The 18392-nt window shown below is 35.5% G+C and overlaps 1 protein-coding gene and 1 long non-coding RNA gene across 2 annotated transcripts; both read right to left on the bottom strand.

Moving 5' to 3' along the window:
- Positions 1-717: 717 nt before the first annotated feature.
- LOC144799548 (uncharacterized) lies at positions 718-4948 on the bottom strand. Its single transcript, XM_078670915.1, has 3 exons — positions 4899-4948; positions 2025-2240; positions 718-992 (listed from the first exon to the last, which is right to left on the bottom strand). Exons 1-3 carry the CDS (start codon positions 4923-4925, stop codon positions 732-734), a joined length of 504 nt encoding a protein of 167 aa, XP_078527041.1. The 5' UTR covers positions 4926-4948; the 3' UTR covers positions 718-731.
- Positions 4949-5007: 59 nt separating this feature from the next.
- On the bottom strand, positions 5008-17964 carry LOC144799434 (uncharacterized). The gene is made up of 3 exons (XR_013603817.1): positions 17889-17964; positions 15423-15477; positions 5008-5336 (listed from the first exon to the last, which is right to left on the bottom strand). It is a non-coding gene; the product is annotated as an uncharacterized LOC144799434 (long non-coding RNA).
- Between the last annotated feature and the right edge of the window lie 428 nt (positions 17965-18392).

The following is an 18392-nucleotide window of genomic DNA, read 5'->3' as shown; positions in this document are numbered from 1 at the left end:
GTATTTGGTGAACAGATGGATGGATGATGGATGGATGAGTCAAAGAATGTATACATGAGTGAAAGGGAGGGTGGAGAGCAGGAAGAAAGGATGGATGGATGAGTGAAAGGTTGAATGGGTGGACGGATGAGTGACTGGGTGGATGTATTAGTAAGTGAAAGGATGGCTGGATGGGTGAAAGTGTAAATTGTTGGATGGATGAGTGAAAGGATAGCTTGGGTGAAAGTGTAAATGGTTGGATGGATGAGTGGAAGAGTGGATGGAGAGATGGATGAGTGAAATGATCGATGGGAGGATAGATGATGGATATGTTTCCAAATACTAGAGGGAGTAGTAGAGAGTATAAGAGAATACATCTGATAATTGTTGGTCACTTTACCGGAAGTTACGTAATGTAAAACAGGCGTTGTTTCTAACTGGTAATACGTAGAAGTATTGCATTTGCAATGCAATAAGTTTGATGTTTTGTGAATGAGAATACTATGTACGCATGAGTTGTTTCAATTTTACTTTTATATATATATTTATGTATATATATATATATATATATATATATATATATAAATATATATATATATATATAAAATTGTAGATTAATCTCTAATCATGTACTTTATAAACAGTAATGAAAATATGTTACAAATAACAAGTTATAAAGTTTAAAAAAAATTATTAAAGCAAATATAATTTTTACATTTTTTTTTTGTGAATGTCGCGTATTGTACAATTTTTTAATCTTCAAGGATTTGAATGATGTATCCATTTTGGAATAAGACATTAACTGTTGTTGGCAGGTATTCAATGAGAGCTTCTGCAAAGTCATCAATATCTGCTGTGATGTTGAAGTAGTCCATTAGTACAGAATTATTTATTTCAACCGATTGCAAATGTTCTGCATTTTCAATTTGTACTGTTATAGTACTTAGTTCTTGATTTGCAGTATCCTGTCCATGTATTGTTATAGTCATTTTTTCTTTTGGTGGTTGTATTTTCTGTGAAGGAAAAAGAAAAGTGTTACTTGAGTAATTTTCATAAATACTTATTTTCTTCTTTGAGCTAAATGGAAAAATTATTGTTATATGCAGAGTTAAAACATGTTAATAACTGGAGAATGTTATAGAGATAGCATAGATGAGACTAAACATCTTTTACTAAATCTACTGTTTACATATGACCTAACACAATGTTATTAAAAAGTAAATATATTTAATAGATGTAGTTGAACAGCTTTTTTTGTTAGAGAGTGCGTAGTAGAGTTATTAGAGAGCGCGTAGTAGAGGAGTTGAGTTATTAGTAGAGTGAGTAATAGAGTGATGTGGGGAATTTTGTAAGTTGTAGAGTCGTAGAGGGAGTAGTAGAGTTCTTTAGAGAGTGAGTATTAAAACTGTGAGTTGTAAGTTTGAGTACTTAGTGTGTAGTAAATATTGAGTAGTAAACATGAAAGTAGTGGAGTGAGTTGGAGTGAGTATTACTGAGTATAGTAGTAGGGAGTAGTAGAAGAAGTAGTCTAAATTTATAGTTGTAAATAGTGATTACCAGATAGTTGAGTTATTAGTAGAGTGTGAGTAGAGAGCAGTCTAACCTTAATAGAATAAGTAGTAGAGTTTGACTCATTTTGTGAGTATTATTACTAGAGCTTTGTTAAGTACGTAGTAGAGTACTAGAGGGAGTAGTGTATTGAGTTTTAGAGAGGGAATATTAAAGTGTGAGTAGTACAGTGTGAGCAGTAAAGTGTGAGTATGAAAGTGTGAGTTGTAAAGTGTTTGTAAAGTAAGAGTAGTAAAATGTTAGTAACAAACAGTAAGTAGTAAAGAGTAAGTAGTGGAGTTAGTAGTAGAGTAGTTGAGTATTAGTTAGTATTGTAGTAGTCAGTATTTGAATGAGTAGTTGAGTTGTAGATAGTGAGTAGTAGATAGTAGAGTTATTATTAGAGTGTGTAGACTAGTAGAAACTCTTTAATAGAGTAAGTATTAGAGACTGACTATTAGAGCGAGTCACAAATAATATTTTGTACTTGTACTTACTTGAAATTGTGTATTCCGTGTTGTATTTAATATCTTCTTGCTGTTGAATTCGTGGACATTCAGGTGAGTCATTTTAATGTATGATCCAATTTCAACTGTAAAGTCTGCCGCATCTCTCCAAAGTGTTATTTTTACAGAGTCTGTTGTATCGTGAACTGTTATTGATTTCAGTTTCGTTTCTTGCCCTGCGATAAAGACAGTTTTTGTTTCTTCTTCCTGTAAGATAAAGAAAAATATTTGTATCCTGTGTTTTTTATTTTTTAGATGGTGTATTGTTGAGAGTATGTTTTTGTAAGTAAATAAAATATGAAATTTAGAAATAGCAGAGTGTGTGTGTCAAACAGTGTGGGTGCGAAAGAGTGTGGTCGCGAAAGAGTGTGAAAGAGTGTGAAAGAGTAAAAGAGTGTGAAAGAGTGAAAGAGTGTGAACGTGTGAAAGAGTGTGAAACAGTGAGACTGTGAAAGAGTGAAAGTGTGAAAGAGTGTGAAAGAGTGTGAAAGTGTGAAATAGTGTGAAAGTGTGAAAGAGTGTGAACGTGTGAAAGAGTGTGAAAGAGTGTGAACGTGTGAAAGAGTGAAAGAGTGAAAGTGAAAGTGTTAAAGAGTGTGAAAGACAGTGAAAGAGAGTGAAAGAGTGTGAAAGTGTGTGAAAGAGTGTGAAAGAGTGTTAAAGAGAGTGAAAGAGTGTGAATGAGTGAAAGAGTGTGAATGTGTGAAAGAGTGTGAAACAGTGAGAGTGTGTAAGAGTGAAAGAGTGAAAGTGTGAAAGAGTGAAAGAGTGTGAAAGTGTGAAACAGTGAGAGTGTGAAAGAGTGAAAGTGTGAAACAGTGAGAGTGTGAAAGTGTGAAACAGTGAAAGTGTGAAAGAGTGTGAAAGAGTGCGAAAGAGTGTGAAAAAGTGTGAAAAAGTGTGAAAGAGTGAGAAAGAGTGTGAAAGAGTGTGAAGGAGTGTGAAACAGTGTGAAACAGTGTGAAACAGTGAGAGTGTGAAAGAGTGAAAGTGTGAAAGAGTGAAAGAGTGTGAACGTGTGAACGTGTGAAAGAGTGTGAAACAGTGAGAGTTTGAAAGAGTGAAAGTGTGAAAGAGTGAGAGTGTGAAAGAGTGTGAAAGAGTGTGAACATGTGAAAGAGTGTGAAAGTGTGAAAGAGTGTGAAAGTGCACAAGAGTGTGAAACAGTGAGAGTGTGAAAGAGTGTGAAAGAGTGAATGAGTGTGAAAGAGTGTGAAAGAGTGTGAAAGAGTGAGAGTGAGAAAGAGTGTGAAAGAGTGTGAAAGAGTGTGAAAGAGTGTGAAAGAGTGTGAAAGAGTGAAAGAGTGTGAATGTGTGAATGAGTGTGAGAGAGTGTGAATGAGTGTGAAAGAGTGTGAAAGAGTGTGAAAGCATGTGAAAGAGTGTGAAAGAGTGTCAAAGAGTGAGAAAGAGTGATAAAGAGTGTGAAAGAGTGTGAAAGAGTCTGAAAGAGTGTGAAAGAGTGTGAAAGAGTTTGAAAGAGTTTGAAAGAGTGAAAGAGTGTGAACGTGTGAAAGAGTGTGTAACAGTGAGAGTGTGAAAGAGTGAGAGTGTGAAAGAGTGAAAGTGTGAAAGAGTGAAAGTGTGAAAGAGTAAGAGTGTGAAAGAGCGTGAAAGAGTGATAGAGTGTGAACGTGTAAAAGAGTGTGAAACAGTGAGAGTGTGAAAGAGTGAAAGTGTGAAAGAGTGAGTGTGAAAGAGTGAAAGAGTGTGAAAGAGTGTGAAAGAGTGTGAAAGAGTGTGAAAGAGTGCAAAAGAGTGTGAAAGAGTGCGAAAGAGTGCAAAAGAGTGGGAAAGAGTGCGAAAGAGTGCGAAAGAGTGTGAAAGTGTGTGAAAGAGTGTGAAAGTGTGTGAAAGAGTGTGAAAGTGTGTGAAAGAGTGTGAACGAGTGTGAACGAGTGTGAAAGAGTGTGAACGTGTGAAACAGTGTGAAACAGTGAGAGTGTGAAAGTGTGAAACAGTGAGAGTGTGAAAGAGTGAAAGTGTGAAACAGTGAGAGTGTGAAAGTGTGAAACAGTGAAAGTGTGAAAGAGTGTGAAAGAGTGTGAAAGATTGTGAAAGAGTGTGAAATATTGTGAAAGAGTGTGAAAGAGTGTGAAAGAGTGTGAAAGAGTGTGAAAGAGTGAGAAAGAGTGTGAAATTGTTAAAGAGTGAGTGTGATAGAGTGTGTGTGGGGAAGAAAGAGCGTGTGGTGACGAAAGAGCGTGCGGGAGCGAAAGAGCATGCAGGAACGAAAGAGGGTGTGGGACGAAAGAGCGTGTGGGGTGAAAGAGCGTGTGGGGGAAAGAGCGTGTGGGGGCCAAAGAGCGTGTGGGGGCCAGAGAGCGTGTGGGGGCCAAAGAGCGTGTGGGGGCGAAAGAGCGTGTGGGGCAAAAGAGCGTGTGGGGCGATAGAGCGTGTTGGGGGAAAGAGCGTGTGGGGGGAAAGAGCGTGTGGGGCAAAAGAGCGTGTGGGGTGAAAGAGCGTGTGGGGCGAAAGAGCGTGTGGGGGGAAAGAGCGTGTGGTGCGAATGTGCATGTGGGGGGCCAAAGAGGGTGTGGCGTCGAAAGAGCGTGTGGTGTCGAAAGAGCGTGTGTGGTCGAAATAGCGTGTGGGGGCGAAAGAGCGTGTGTGGGTGAAAGAGCGTGTGGGGGCGAAAGAGCATGTGGGGGCGAAAGAGCGTGTTGGTGCGAAAGAGCGTGTGGGGGCGAAAGAGCGTGTTGGGGGAAAGATATTGGGGGGTGAAAGATATTGGGGGTGAAAGAGAGTGGGGCATGAAAGAGAGTGGTGGGTGTGAAAGAGTGTGGTGTGTGTGAGTGGGTGTGCGCAAGAATGTTGTGTGTTAACAGTTTTTGTGGACATATGTTTACTTAGTAATGAACGTACCTCCGATATTGTTCCAGATATGCTCATTAAAGTGCGTAAGTTCGCTTCTTTTACAGTGTTTATTGGCAAAATTGGTGGAGCAGGCGGTTGCAGTATATATTCTGCCTCTTGCTTAATTTCCATAGGAATAGTTAAGGGTGTTATTCTTGATATCTTAGTTTGCTTTGTTAAAATTACTACATTGTTTTTTGTTAAAAAATTGCGAATTATAATTGCATGTCCTTCTTTTGTTTGTTGGTACAATTCTTCATTATAGCATGTCCCTTTAATTGAAGCACTTTGATCAGCTAAAGCAAGATGATATAATACTTTGCTTTCTTGTTTTGCGTTCTTATAGTTCGTTTTTGTAGAACATTTGACTATGTTAGCTCTGATAGCTTTTTGATATGGTTTGCTTTCTTCCTGTTTTGTCTGCTTAAGTTCTTGTATGGAAATCATCTGAAATGAGAGTAAATGTTAGTACACATTCCGTTTATACATTTTGTCCATTTTGTAATTACCTGGAAGAAAAGCATATGTTAAAGGAATTTATTTTGCATATTAAACTGCTATCCATAATGCTTTGTGATCACTATAATATGATTCTATTATACCATAGTGCATTAAATCTACATTACTATAGATATGATCTAGTGTTGAATTGTAGTTTGTTGTGTATTCTTGTATTTTTTGTTGACATTGAAATTGTTCTATCATATATTCTAATAGTAATGCTGCGTTTAGCGACACTTGTGTTAAATCTATGTTGAAGTCTCCCATGATCACATATTTATAATCTGGATAAAAGTTTATTATTGAAGTTAACACTTGTAATAGTGTCTGTAGACGTACATGTGGTGGCTTGTATAGTATAACAAATAAGTAGTCGCAATCATTAAGATGCAGAGTAAAATATAAAATGTCAATTTCGTGTTGTGTTTCATATATTGGCAGTAAGAAAATACTTTTTCTGTAATAAATGGCTATTCCATGTTTTGTTTGCTGATTGTTAAATTTATCAAATATGAGCAGATGATATTGTTCTATCAAGAAATTATTGGTATCTGCTTTTCTAGTTGTGTTTATTTCAGTGAGGCATATAATATCACTATGCATGATATTTGAGTCAGCTTTCATAGCAGTGTAATTTTTTTGCAAGGACCGTATGTTGTGCACAATAATATTACACTGTTGGCTATACTTTTCTAATTGTGGTACTGATATTTCCAATTGCATGTTTGTCCGCAAGCGTGTCATTTCTTCATGTACTTTTGGATGTACAACTATTTTGTCTTGCTGAAAGTTTTTAATATATATGTTCTGTAAAGATTTTGCTCTGCTTAAAGCTACATAATGCAAATGATGTACTTTGCTATTGTTAAAGTGGATGTAAAGGGGTTCAATAGTTGCTCCTTGTGTCCTATGTATAGTACGTGCTGATGATTGTCGCAATGGGAATTGTTTGCGTATAATTGTTATATATTTCTGTGTAAATTGAAAATGCCGTGTTATAGCATGAATTGGTGTCCAATGTGACTTAATGTTACTGTGATATATGTGTCTATTTTCTTGCCTTGTTAATTTGCCAACAGTTTCTTGATCAAAATTAATCCATATTACATGTGGGCAGTTATTAATAGCCTCTACAAATTCCACAATACCTGTTGCACCATTTGTTAATCCATCATTAACATTTATATTGCTAGTTAAATCATATCGTAATTGTAGTCCAATATGTAATATGAATGGCAAGCCCATTGTTTTCGTTGTGTCTGTGGGTAACTGTGCTAGTATTTTTTTTTTTACTACTTCACTTAGATCTGCTGCAACTGTATCTATCGCTGTTGCTGTGTAAACTGCGTATTGTGTTATATGTTCCAATAAAACTGCACTATTAATATTATTAACCTCATTGTTAGTCCCCATAATATAAGGAATAGTTTTTATAATGTTTTCAAGGGGTTCTAATTCTCGTGTTTGTATCTGTATTATGTCTTCATTAGTTTGTTTCCCTTCTCTTAATCTGTTTAGTAGTTCAGCAAATGGCAAGTCATTTAGTTGTCTCATTATTTTCGTTAACTCAAATAACTTAAAATGTGTCTGCCATAAATTGGTACTTACTGGCCTGTATGAATGGTTTGGATTTTGAAATATGTATGTGTCAAATACTGGTTTTAATTGGTAAAAATCTCCAATAGCTAAAATGGATATTCCGCCAAAAGGGAGATTAGACATTTTTATTTCTTGTAATCTATTATGTATGAAATTGAATAAATTAGCCCCAACCATTGAAATTTCATCAATGATTAGCAATTTAAGATGCATTAGCTGACTCTGTAATGTACTCCTATTCTCATGAGTTAGCTGTTTATGAGTTAGTGTTTGTGAAACAGGTATTTTAAAGGTACTATGTAGCGTCTTGCCATGAATGTTATGTGCTGCTTTGCCTGTTGGAGCTGTAAGCAATACATATATGTTATCTGGATTTTCCCCTGCTTTTGTATTGTAGTAACGTATTAATGTTTGGTAAAGTGCTGTAATAAGGAAGCTTTTGCCTACTCCTGCTCCGCCTGTACAAAATGTGTAGCAGGGTATTTCTTTTGTTTTCACCCAATGCAAGTGATGATATATAAAGTTAAGTTGTTCTGCTGTAAGATTTTGCATCATGCTGTTATATTGTTCATCTGGCATTATATTATTTGTTAGTGCTTCTTCTATAGTTGTACTTCTAATGCCTAAATCAAATGAGGGGTCATATAATGGCTGTTCATTATCTTGTACTTCAGAGGCTATGTTGTCATCTGTTTCTACATCTATTGGTATAAGGAATGGATCTAATATATCATTTTCATTGCTATTAGGTGTTATTGGTTTAATATGCTTATTATACTTATTATGATTATAGTCAACTGTGTCTTTAAGCTGTAGATATCGCTCATAATAATTTGTCTTATTATTAATGATTTTTTTTTCTTCTCGCCATGGGTAATAAAGCATTAACAATTCTCTATAGTAATTTTCAGAATCATTTTTGGGGTTAAATCTGCAGGAGCGAATTACTCTCTGTTTTTTTCTTTGTACATAGTCTTTTTGATCTTGTAAATTAATCTCAAGTTCTTCTTCATCTGAGCTATGAAAGTTATTTTCAGTAAGGAAATTGTCATGTCCTGTTTCTTGTTTTTTATTACATTTCTTCTTTTCATTATATATAGATGCATAGTCCGCTAATGTACATGTTTCTAATGATTCAGGGCGTTTGCTGTACTTTACAATAATATTATCATATTGTATTTTAAAAGATGCATCTGGTAACAAATGTATTGTTTCTATGTCTTTTAATAAGTACGTACGCTTTTCTGTAGGACTTGTATTAATAAATACAAAAGATCTTGAACTTTTCCTTAAAGGAATTTGAAGTATAAGATAGACTGCTTCTTGTGCACTTATTTCTGTACAGTTTAAAAATGTGTAACCTATATGCTTAAGTTGTTCTTTAATACTTGGATTGTGATGTACTTCTTTTGCAGCTTGTGCAATTATTTGCTCATTCCTTGCTGTGATTTACTAATATATGAAACAACATATACAGCACATGCATATGCATCTAAGATGTATTGGATATCTATATTTGCTTGCCATGCTTGCAAAATAATAGGATTGTAGTTATTAATAAAGCATTCAGCTGGTGCCCTTTTTAGAAAAATCATATTTTTTTGTATAATAGATTGTATACATAAAGTATATTGTTTTACATCTAATTACATTGAATCTAAAAATTGATCAAAAGTATATTTTGGGAAATCTTGGGTGTTCATAGTTAAATGTATTAGTTCAATTTGTTGTAAGAGTTCTTTATCTGTTTTGTCTAGCTCTATTGGTTCAAGTATAAAAGTTTCAGGCATAGGATATCTTGGATAATGATATTTGCATGTTCTTTTATGTTTTATACGGCAGTTTTTTGTATGGCCGTGTCTTTGTAGGGGTATTAACGACTCTATAGCTGGATCTGGGGATTTTGCACATGTAACATACTGATTTATAAAAGTAGTGACTTCATTGATATCAGAACTTTCATATAGTGGAGCATTTTCTATCCATATTATCGCATGTATATGTGGTGATCCACGTTGTTGGAATTCCACTCTATAAAAGTAATCAATAATTTTGCCAATTGGATTTCTTTCATGCAATTAAATAATTTCCTAACTTGGAAGTCAAAATGCCTTGCACATGTAATGGGATTTTGCTGTATTAATTTGCATTTTGTTTCCAATGACATATTTTCAAATTCTTCTTTTGTGCATTCTGGTCTTTTTCTATTCTCAATAAAATGTTAATTAAGTGATACCATTTAGTTTCGGCAGCTGATAATGTTAAAAAAAAAGGTGGTAATCCTAATTGTCTAATCATAGCAAATAAGTCTTTTTTGCATTGCTCCCAATATGGTGGTGAACTACGTATTGTTTTAAGTATTTTGTAACCTTCATTATATTGTAAAATGGTGTCTAATTTATCTTTTATGTCTTTTGCAGTTATTATGTTCCCATTATTAAAGTATTTTCTAAGTGAGATAAAGATTTTGCTCTGTATTTGTTTAATGTGCAATGCTTTTACTTTAAAGAAAAGATTACTTACAGACTTTGCTACTCTTAGATCATTACTTCTTACTTCGGCTTGACAAATTGTACTGTAATGTATTGGTACATGCCTTTCTTTATTAGTTGGCCTTCGTTTCCCGCAAAATATAGTCGGGAAAGCTAAATATTCTGAATCTTTGTCTTCATACAAACCTCTTGGTGTGTTATATTCTGCAGGTGCTAAACTTAAAATATTATTTGTTTCTGTAGTAATGGTTTCATTATCTAACATAGTATCTAAATTCCCTGCTGCAATGTTGTCTGAGGAATCTGATGTATTAATTGTATCTGAAGTCTCATTACAAGGGTCTATATTTTGGGGTGTGTAATCCCAATCAGGGTTAGCAGTTATTCCATATTCTTGAAACATACTGCTAGTAGTTGCCAAATAAAAAGCTGCACGTTTTACTTTGTTTGGTCTAACATTTTCAAAATGTGTAAGAGATTTATAACTTAATTTCCTTTTTAATTTTATTCGAATTGTCATGTTGTCATTTATTTGCCTTGGTAAAACAGTTACAGTTGTCATAACATCTGCAGGTACATTTACTACTGCACCTCTTAGAGACTTTTGAAATCCACGTGGTAATGTTCTAATTTGTAAAAAAGGTATTCTTGGTGATACTAATCTTTCTTCTAAGTTATGTAAGCGTAAGGCTGCTGGGATATCTGGAAATGTATTCCCATTATAAACTGAACAAGGTGGTATTTTGTCTTTACAAATATAAGTGTAACATGTTTGGCATATCTCATCTGTTATGTGTTTGCTAATGTTACATTCTATGAATTGTGTGTTTTTTGTAGACTTTGCTTATGCCATAGTTGATTGCAAATAGTGCAAGTGTACTCAGGGCCATATTTTATTTCTGCATGAAAGATATTAATTATGTCATTTGTTGTTTGAACTCTAATCTGACTAGTATTATTTAGTGCATTTCCTCTGCTTTGTGTATGTTTCCTTTTTCTATTACTGATATTTCCTCGAACTTGTATTGTACTTCTATGACTTTGTTGTTCCGCATCGGGTCTGAATGTGTTTCTTATATCAGTATTGCTAATAGCTATGTGTGAAGCCAAATTGCTTGGTGTTGTTAAATTCAGTCTATTGGCTTGACTATTGCTGCTTTGTGTGTTTAGAATTGTACTTTCTACTTGTAAGTTTGTAAGTTTGTTGATGAAATATGTGGCAATGCATTTAGAGATATCGGTGTGTTATGGACATATATGTTTTTTCTAGACTTAACTTTTCCCAGTCTATGGTTTCGTTGTGTTATTTGTAGTGATATTTTGCTAATTGTCTTTATTTTAACTGTCGTTAATTGTAAAGTTATACTTGTTGGATTTGTTATGTTTTCTGTATCAGCTAACTGTATGATGTATTCCATAATTAGATTAATAGAGTCAATTGGTATAGCAATACATGTTCCATTAGGATGAGGTATTGCTTTTTCATTTTGGCTATGTGAATCAAATATAAAGTATGCATGTATAGTTTTAAAAACAGAAATTGTATATCTACCTATACAGATTATCACCCCAGTATGTGAAGTAATTGTTGAAGTTAACGTTGAAATAAATTTCCTATGTAAAATTTGTGCTGATGTTGCCATCTCGTCTATAAAGCATTTTTTTAACTTAAGTGAATATATTATGCCATTGCTATTGATGTAATGAGGTAAATTTTGGGGTAGCATACAATGTTGTTCATTAACAGAGTGCACTTCTGTGTATAAAACGGATCACTGAAAGAATATCGACTACCAAAATATCGACTACCCAAAATATCGAGGAAAAAATATCTACAGAAAAAATATCGAGTTTGTATGTACAAACAGGTAAGTACAAAAATATTGAGTACAAAATATCGTTTACAAAAATATAGTTGTAAAAAATATCGTATTTACTAAAAACAGTGTTAAATTAAATTAATATTAATAATTAATTACTAAAATATACTTAAAATTACTTAAAATAACTTATAATAACTAAATAATTAATGAAAGTTAAATAAATATTTTTTTATTTCATATTTATTAAACATATATATATAGTAATAAAATATAATAAAATAATACCCAAAAACTGAAAACTGACCCTGAACCCTAAAAATACCCCTTTACCCAAAAACTGAAAACTGACCCTGAACCCTAAAAATACCCCTTTACCCAAAAACTGAAAACTGACCCTGAACCCTAAAAATACCCCTTTACCCAAAAACTGAAAACTGACCCTGAACCCTAAAACTACCCCTTTACCCAAAAACTGAAAACTGACCCTGAACCCTAAAAATACCCCTTTACCCAAAAACCCAAAACTGACCCTGAACCCTAAAAATACCCCTTTACCCAAAAACCCAAAACTGACCCTGAACCCTAAAAATAAAAACGATATTACTTCACTTACCTTAAAAACGATATTACTTCACTTACCTTAAAAACGAAATTTTGGCTGTCGATATTCTGTCCTGTCGATATTTTCTCCAAACGATATTTTGGAGTCGATATTATGTCCAAACGATAATTTGGAGTCGATATTATGTCTGTGTACCGTATAAAACATCTCCGAGATTCATAATACAATGTAAATCTACACTTTCCCAAGTATATGCTGGTTTACAGTAGTTCATTAGAATCGCAAATATACTATTTGGTATAGAATGTGCATATTGATTCCAATTTGCAATATGTGTATTTGTTTTCTTTTTTTGTGTGTTATTTACAAAATGTATTTCTTCCTGTGCTTTTACTAAAATATGTGCATCTATGTTAGTACTATTTGTGTCTGTTTGCCTGTTGTACAATGTGCTATTGTTTATACTTTCTACTATGATATCATTACCTTCAGTAATAGTGTTATATGTATGATCAAAATTACCTGTATATGTGTTGGTATGTAAAGTACTTGTTGAAGTTGTCTGTTGTACATTTATGTTTGTGCTATCAATATGTTGTCTTTCTGTGTTGCACTGAAGTGTTTTCTTAAGTATACTTGCATATGTGTTAGTAGAAGTACTCTCTTGTGGTGTACTAGTATATTGTGTTGTACTTATGTTCTTGTTGTTAGTGTTAGACATATTCTTAGGTGTTGCAGTTAATAAAATATTTGCATCTATGTTAGTATTTTTTGTGTCTGTTTGCCTGTTATACAATGTGCTATTGTTTAGACTTTCTGCTACTAATATATCATTACCTTCAGTAATAGTGTTATATGTATTATCAAAATTACCTGTATATGTGTTGGTATTTAAAATACTAGATGTTGTCGGTTGTTGTACATTTATGTTTGTGTTATCAATATGTTGTCTTTCTGTGTTGCACTGAAGTGTTTTCTTAAGTATACTTGCATATGTGTTAGTAGAAGTACTCTCTTGTGGTGTACTAGTATATTGTGTTGTACTTATGTTCTTGTTGTTAGTGTTAGCCATATTCCTAGGTGTTGTTGGAGTTAAAAGTGTATTGCAATATATACTAGTACTAGGAGTATTATCTAAAGATGGTAACGGCTTTTTCACATTACAAACTGTCTTTGCTTTAGATTTAGCTTCCCGGATGATATTTTTTGCCGTTTCTATACGCGTTTGAAATGCCTGTGTAAAAAAATTCGGACATGCTTCAGTAGAATGCACATAAAGTGCTTTGTGTGCTACGGAATTCCTATTTTGTTCATTAATGCCTATTGCTCTTCTAAGTGAATGTTTTTTAATTGTACTTAGTTGTATTGGAGTTATTTCATATGGTACGCAATTACTATTTTTTTTCTTTAGACTATGTGCTAGATTAGTAATGTACTCTATAAGTTTTTCAAATGTGAACTGTATAGTAATACATGTTCCATTTGGGTGAGGCATTCCAGTGTGATCACGACTATGTGAGTCAAATACAAAGTATGAATCGTTATTTTTAAAAATGGATATAACATACATATCCATGCAAATCAAAACACCCGAGTTCAAATTAGGTTCAGCTTGTAATACTGTGACGGGGACATTTGCGAGGATATATATAGATATATATATATATATCTATATATATATATATATATATATATATATATATATATATATATATATATATATATATATATATATATATATATATATATATATATATTTGACAGTTGTTTAGCAGGCAACTAAACCTAAATGTAAGTCGGCAAATTTTGTATTGTTAATGTTTTTTTTTGGGCTTTTAAGTAGTAAGCTTAGAGGTACTACTTAGATAATCAAACTTAGGGGCCGATTAGGATGGCGGACGGACTTGCGTCCGTCCGCCACCCCTGAGTAGGAGGGACCGTCCGCATGGGCAGCGGCGGTCCCTCCATGGCAATTAGGATGTGACCGCCAGGGTGGCGGTCACATCCTCTATTTTTAACATTGCGGCGGGTGCAGCTTCAAGCTGCACCCGCCGCAATGTTAAAAATGCATGTGTTGCATTTACATGCACAAAGCGGCAGGCACCGCACGGTGCCTGCTGCTTTGTGTACGCAAATGCAGGGGGGTACCATAGGTACCCCCCATGTGCACCCCCCATTCACCCAGGGGGCCCGCAACGGGCCCCCAAAGTGAATGTCCGTATGCTTTTCCATGGCGGAAAAGCCGCCGTGGAAAAGCATATTTACACCAACATCATAATATGACGGACGGTGTCTCATAGACACCGCCTGCCATGTTATAGCTTTTCCGCCGCGGTCGGAAGCCGACAGCGGCGGAAAAGCGGCGGACGGAATTCCAGACTCACCAGCCATCCTAATTTGGCGGTGGGTCTTTGGAGTCTCCGCCGCGGTTTTTCCGCATCCTCCAGGCCGGCGGACACTTCCGCCGGCCCGGAGGATGCGGAAAAACCGCCATCCTAATCGGCCCCTTAGTTTGTATTGTTATATATATCTACTCTTTTTTTATAGTTACAGGTTTTTAAATGAAGAAAACTGGTACTTTGACCTTGATGTTTTTTTCCAATCAATTTGCAATGTTTGATAGTAAAAAACAATTGTCAATACAAGGATATATATATATATATATATATATATATATATATATATATATATATATATGTTATTTACACTTTTTTTGCATTGAACTTACATTTTATGGTAAATGGGAACTGTCTATATTAGGCTAATGGTTTCTTTTTTGCCTTTTAAGTAGTAACCTTTTGATGTATTGCTTATATAATGAAACTTGTTACAGTAGCTATATGTTCTACATATTTATATTTTATGATATATATACTGTGTGACTAATTTGACTTGGTATTGATGTGTAAATCTAAGGAGAATCAAATCCAACATGTTGAAATGTGCGATTGGCCACTGGGCCAGTATGTTTAATTTAGTTAAGTTGAATTTAATTTAATTTGACTTGCTTATTTAATTTACTCATTTAATTAATCTGATGAAACTGGTTAATTAAAACAATAACAAAATGTATAATGCAATCTAGCAATACACAAGTAATAGATACTATGCAAATATGTTTACATGTAAGACATTTAATTTCCCTTCTGAAAACGACATCATGAAATGGTGACATAAATGAGTCTTTCTTCTATATAATTTGTAGTCCACAGAGGCCCTGTAGTTCGAACTTTGGGATGTGGTCCTATGTCTATGTTCACTGATCCCCTGGTGCACTTTAAAATGGTGATTGTAATATTTACTTGGTTAGCTATCGAAGAAGACCGCTAGGTCGAAACGCGTCGCCAATAAACGACTTACACACGGACCCTGGAGTGCGAGTCTTTTGTGTTTCCTAAAGCTAGGAGTGGGAACCTCTTCTGACATATATATATATATATATATATATGATAAAATGTATATTTACTTTTGATATATATGTACTCTCCTGATATTTGTTAAGCGATTTCGATACTTACAGGTAGCTAAAAAAAAAATAAAAAAAAGAGACTTTTACCTTGATTTTTTCACAAAGATTACCAATGTCCAATATTAAAGAAAGAATTGGCAACCTAGGGAAGAATGAAAACAAAACAAAGTATTAAGAAGGAGTTTACATTTTGTATAAAAAAAGTTGGTGTATGTTAATAAAGAAAGCAATTATATAAAAGTGTTTTTCATAATGCATAAGTGTGAATGAAAAGTGTATTACAGTAAGTTTGTATGAATAATGTAGTACAGTATGTAGTACAGTATATACTATAGTGTATGTTAAGTTTGAGACTGCATTTTTAGAGAGTGCATGTGTTGAGTCTGCATTTTTAGAGAGTGCATGTGTTGAGACTGCATTTTTAGAGACTGCATGCGTAGAGTGCGCGTGCGTAGAGCATGTGGCAAAGAGACTACGTGGCAAAGAGACTACGTGGCAAAGAGACTACGTGGCAAAGAGACTAAGTGGCAAAGAGACTATGTGGCAAAGAGACTATGTGGCAAAGAGACTAAGTGGCAAAGAGACTATGTGGCAAAGAGACTATGTGGCAAAGAGACTACGTGGCAAAGAGACTATGTGGCAAAGAGACATAAAATAAAGTAGGTGTATGTTAATAAAGAATGCAAGTATATAAAAGTGTTTTTCAAAGAGTATTTATAATAATGCATAAGTGTGAATGAAAAGTGTATTACAGTAAGTTTGTAAGAATAATGTAGTACAGTATGTACTATAGTGTCTGTTAAATTTCTATTAAACATAGTGTGTAGAGTGCATGTGTTGAGACTGCATTTTTAGAGAGTGCATGCGTAGAGTGCGCGAGCGTAGAGCATGTGGCAAAGAGAGCATGTGGCAAAGAGACAACGTGGCAAAGAGACAACGTGGCAAAGAGACAACGTGGCAAAGAGACAATGTGGCAAAGAGACAACGTGGCAAAGAGACAACGTGGCAAAGAGACAATGTGGCAAAGAGACTACGTCGCAAAGAGACTACGTGGCAAAGAGACTAGGTGGCAAAGAGACTATGTGGCAAAGAGACTGTGTGTCAAAGAGACTATGTGGCAAAGAGACTATGTGGCAAAGAGACTATGCATTGCAGTCTTTGCACTAGGCTCTTCATTAAGTTATCTACATTGGGCTTTGTGCACTATGGTGTCTGCATTACGCTCCTTGCATTTTAATCTGTGTGCACCTTGCTCCCAGCACTATGCTCCTGCCTTCTTTTACGGCACCGTCGTGCATGGACTACTTTGCCTGGTATGTATGCTGCTGTTCGCTTCTTATAGGTAAGCCATTTTGACTCTGCTTTTAATGAGTGTTTTTTTTTATTCACTTGTTAGGCGCTTATCTCGTGTCCTGTTGTGTCTGGCTGTTATCTCCATTTACCATCGTACATAGACTGCTTTGTCCAGTATGTATGGTGCTGTTTGCACGGTGCATGGAGTGTAATGCAGAGAGCATAATGCAGAGAGCGTAATGCAGAGAGCGTAATGCAGAGAGCGTAATGCAGAGAGCGTAATGCAGAGAGCGTAATGCAGAGAGCGTAATGCAGAGAGCGTAATGCAGACTATGTGGCAAAGAGACATTAAATAAAGTAGGTGTCTGTTAATAAAGAATGCAAGTATATAAAAGTGTTTTTAAAAGAGTATTTATAATAATGCATACGTGTGAATGAAAAGTGTATTACAGTAAGTTTGTAAGAATAATGTAGTACAGTATGTACTATAGTGTATGTTAAATTTGTTTTAAACATAGTGTGTAGAGTGCATGTGTGTGTAGAGGGCGCGTGTGTGTAGAGGGCGCGTGTGTGTAGAGGGCGCGTGTGTGTAGAGGGCGCGTGTGTGTAGAGGGCATGCGTGTGTGAAGAGGGCATGCGTGTGTAGAGGGCGCATGCGTGTGTAGAGGGTGCATGCGTGTGTAGAGGGCGCATGCGTGTGTAGAGGGCGCATGCGTGTGGAGAGGGCGCATGCGTGTGTAGAGGGCACGCTTGTGTGTAGAGGGCGCGCGCGTGTGTAGAGGGCGCGCGTGTGTGTAGAGGGCGCGCGTGTGTAGAGGGTGCGCGTGTGTGTAGAGGGCGCGCGCGTGTGTAGAGGGAGCGCACGTGTGTAGAGGGAGTGCGCGTGTGTGTATAGAGGGCGCGTGTGTATAGAGGGCGCGTGTGTATAGAGGGCGTTTGTATAGAGGGCGTGTGTATAGAAGGCGTGTGTGGAGAGGGCGTGTGTGGAGAGGGCGTGTGTGGAGAGGGCGTGTGTGGAGAGGGCGTGGGCGTGTGTATAGAGGGCGTGTGTGGAGAGGGCGTGTGTGGAGAGGGCGTGTGTGGAGAGGGCGTGTGAAGAGCTTGTGTGTAGAAGTGTTTGTAAAAAGCATTTGTTGTGTACAGCATGTATTTCAATTGGTGCATTAAAGGATGCATTGTACAGACTTACCTTACTTAGTAAATAACACAAGGAAGAAGGCATAAGAGTAAATACACAGGCATTATAAATAATGAACGTACCTTTTTGTCTTAACCAACGTAAAAGATGTATAGTAGATGGTGGTGTTTTAGGAAATGGCTGGTGTTTTTTCTCCCCTGTGTAAGTAAATAAGAGTGTTAGAAAAATATTACGAGTGAAAATAAATGAAGCAATACATTTGTAATGTGTACTGCGAAAAGCCACTAATAGCCAAGCTCTTCATCTTTAGCAGCTAATGTGTTTGACTTCTTATATTAAAAAAGTGACTATTTTTGGACTATAGCTATGTAAATGCTCCACATTCTGAAATATACTTTGCTAACGAAATAGCTAAAGTACTTTCTAAAAAAATGGTCTCATCTTAAATTAACAGAAACAGGCAATCTTGCATTACCAACAGGTGCCTCATTTACGTCAAGTAATATTAAAACGACTTTTTGTAACATTATGTTGTCTGCGATGCATTACATTTTGTGCGGTTGCTTGCGCACCAAAATGTATTTTGTTACCTTTCAATATTACAGTTCTGTAAATAATTGTTTACA

Source organism: Lissotriton helveticus, chromosome 12, assembly GCF_964261635.1.
Source record: "Lissotriton helveticus chromosome 12, aLisHel1.1, whole genome shotgun sequence".
Classification (NCBI taxonomy): Eukaryota; Metazoa; Chordata; class Amphibia; order Caudata; family Salamandridae; genus Lissotriton; species Lissotriton helveticus.
Note: the sequence above shows the minus strand (reverse complement) of the source record. Positions and strands in the feature narration are given on the sequence as shown.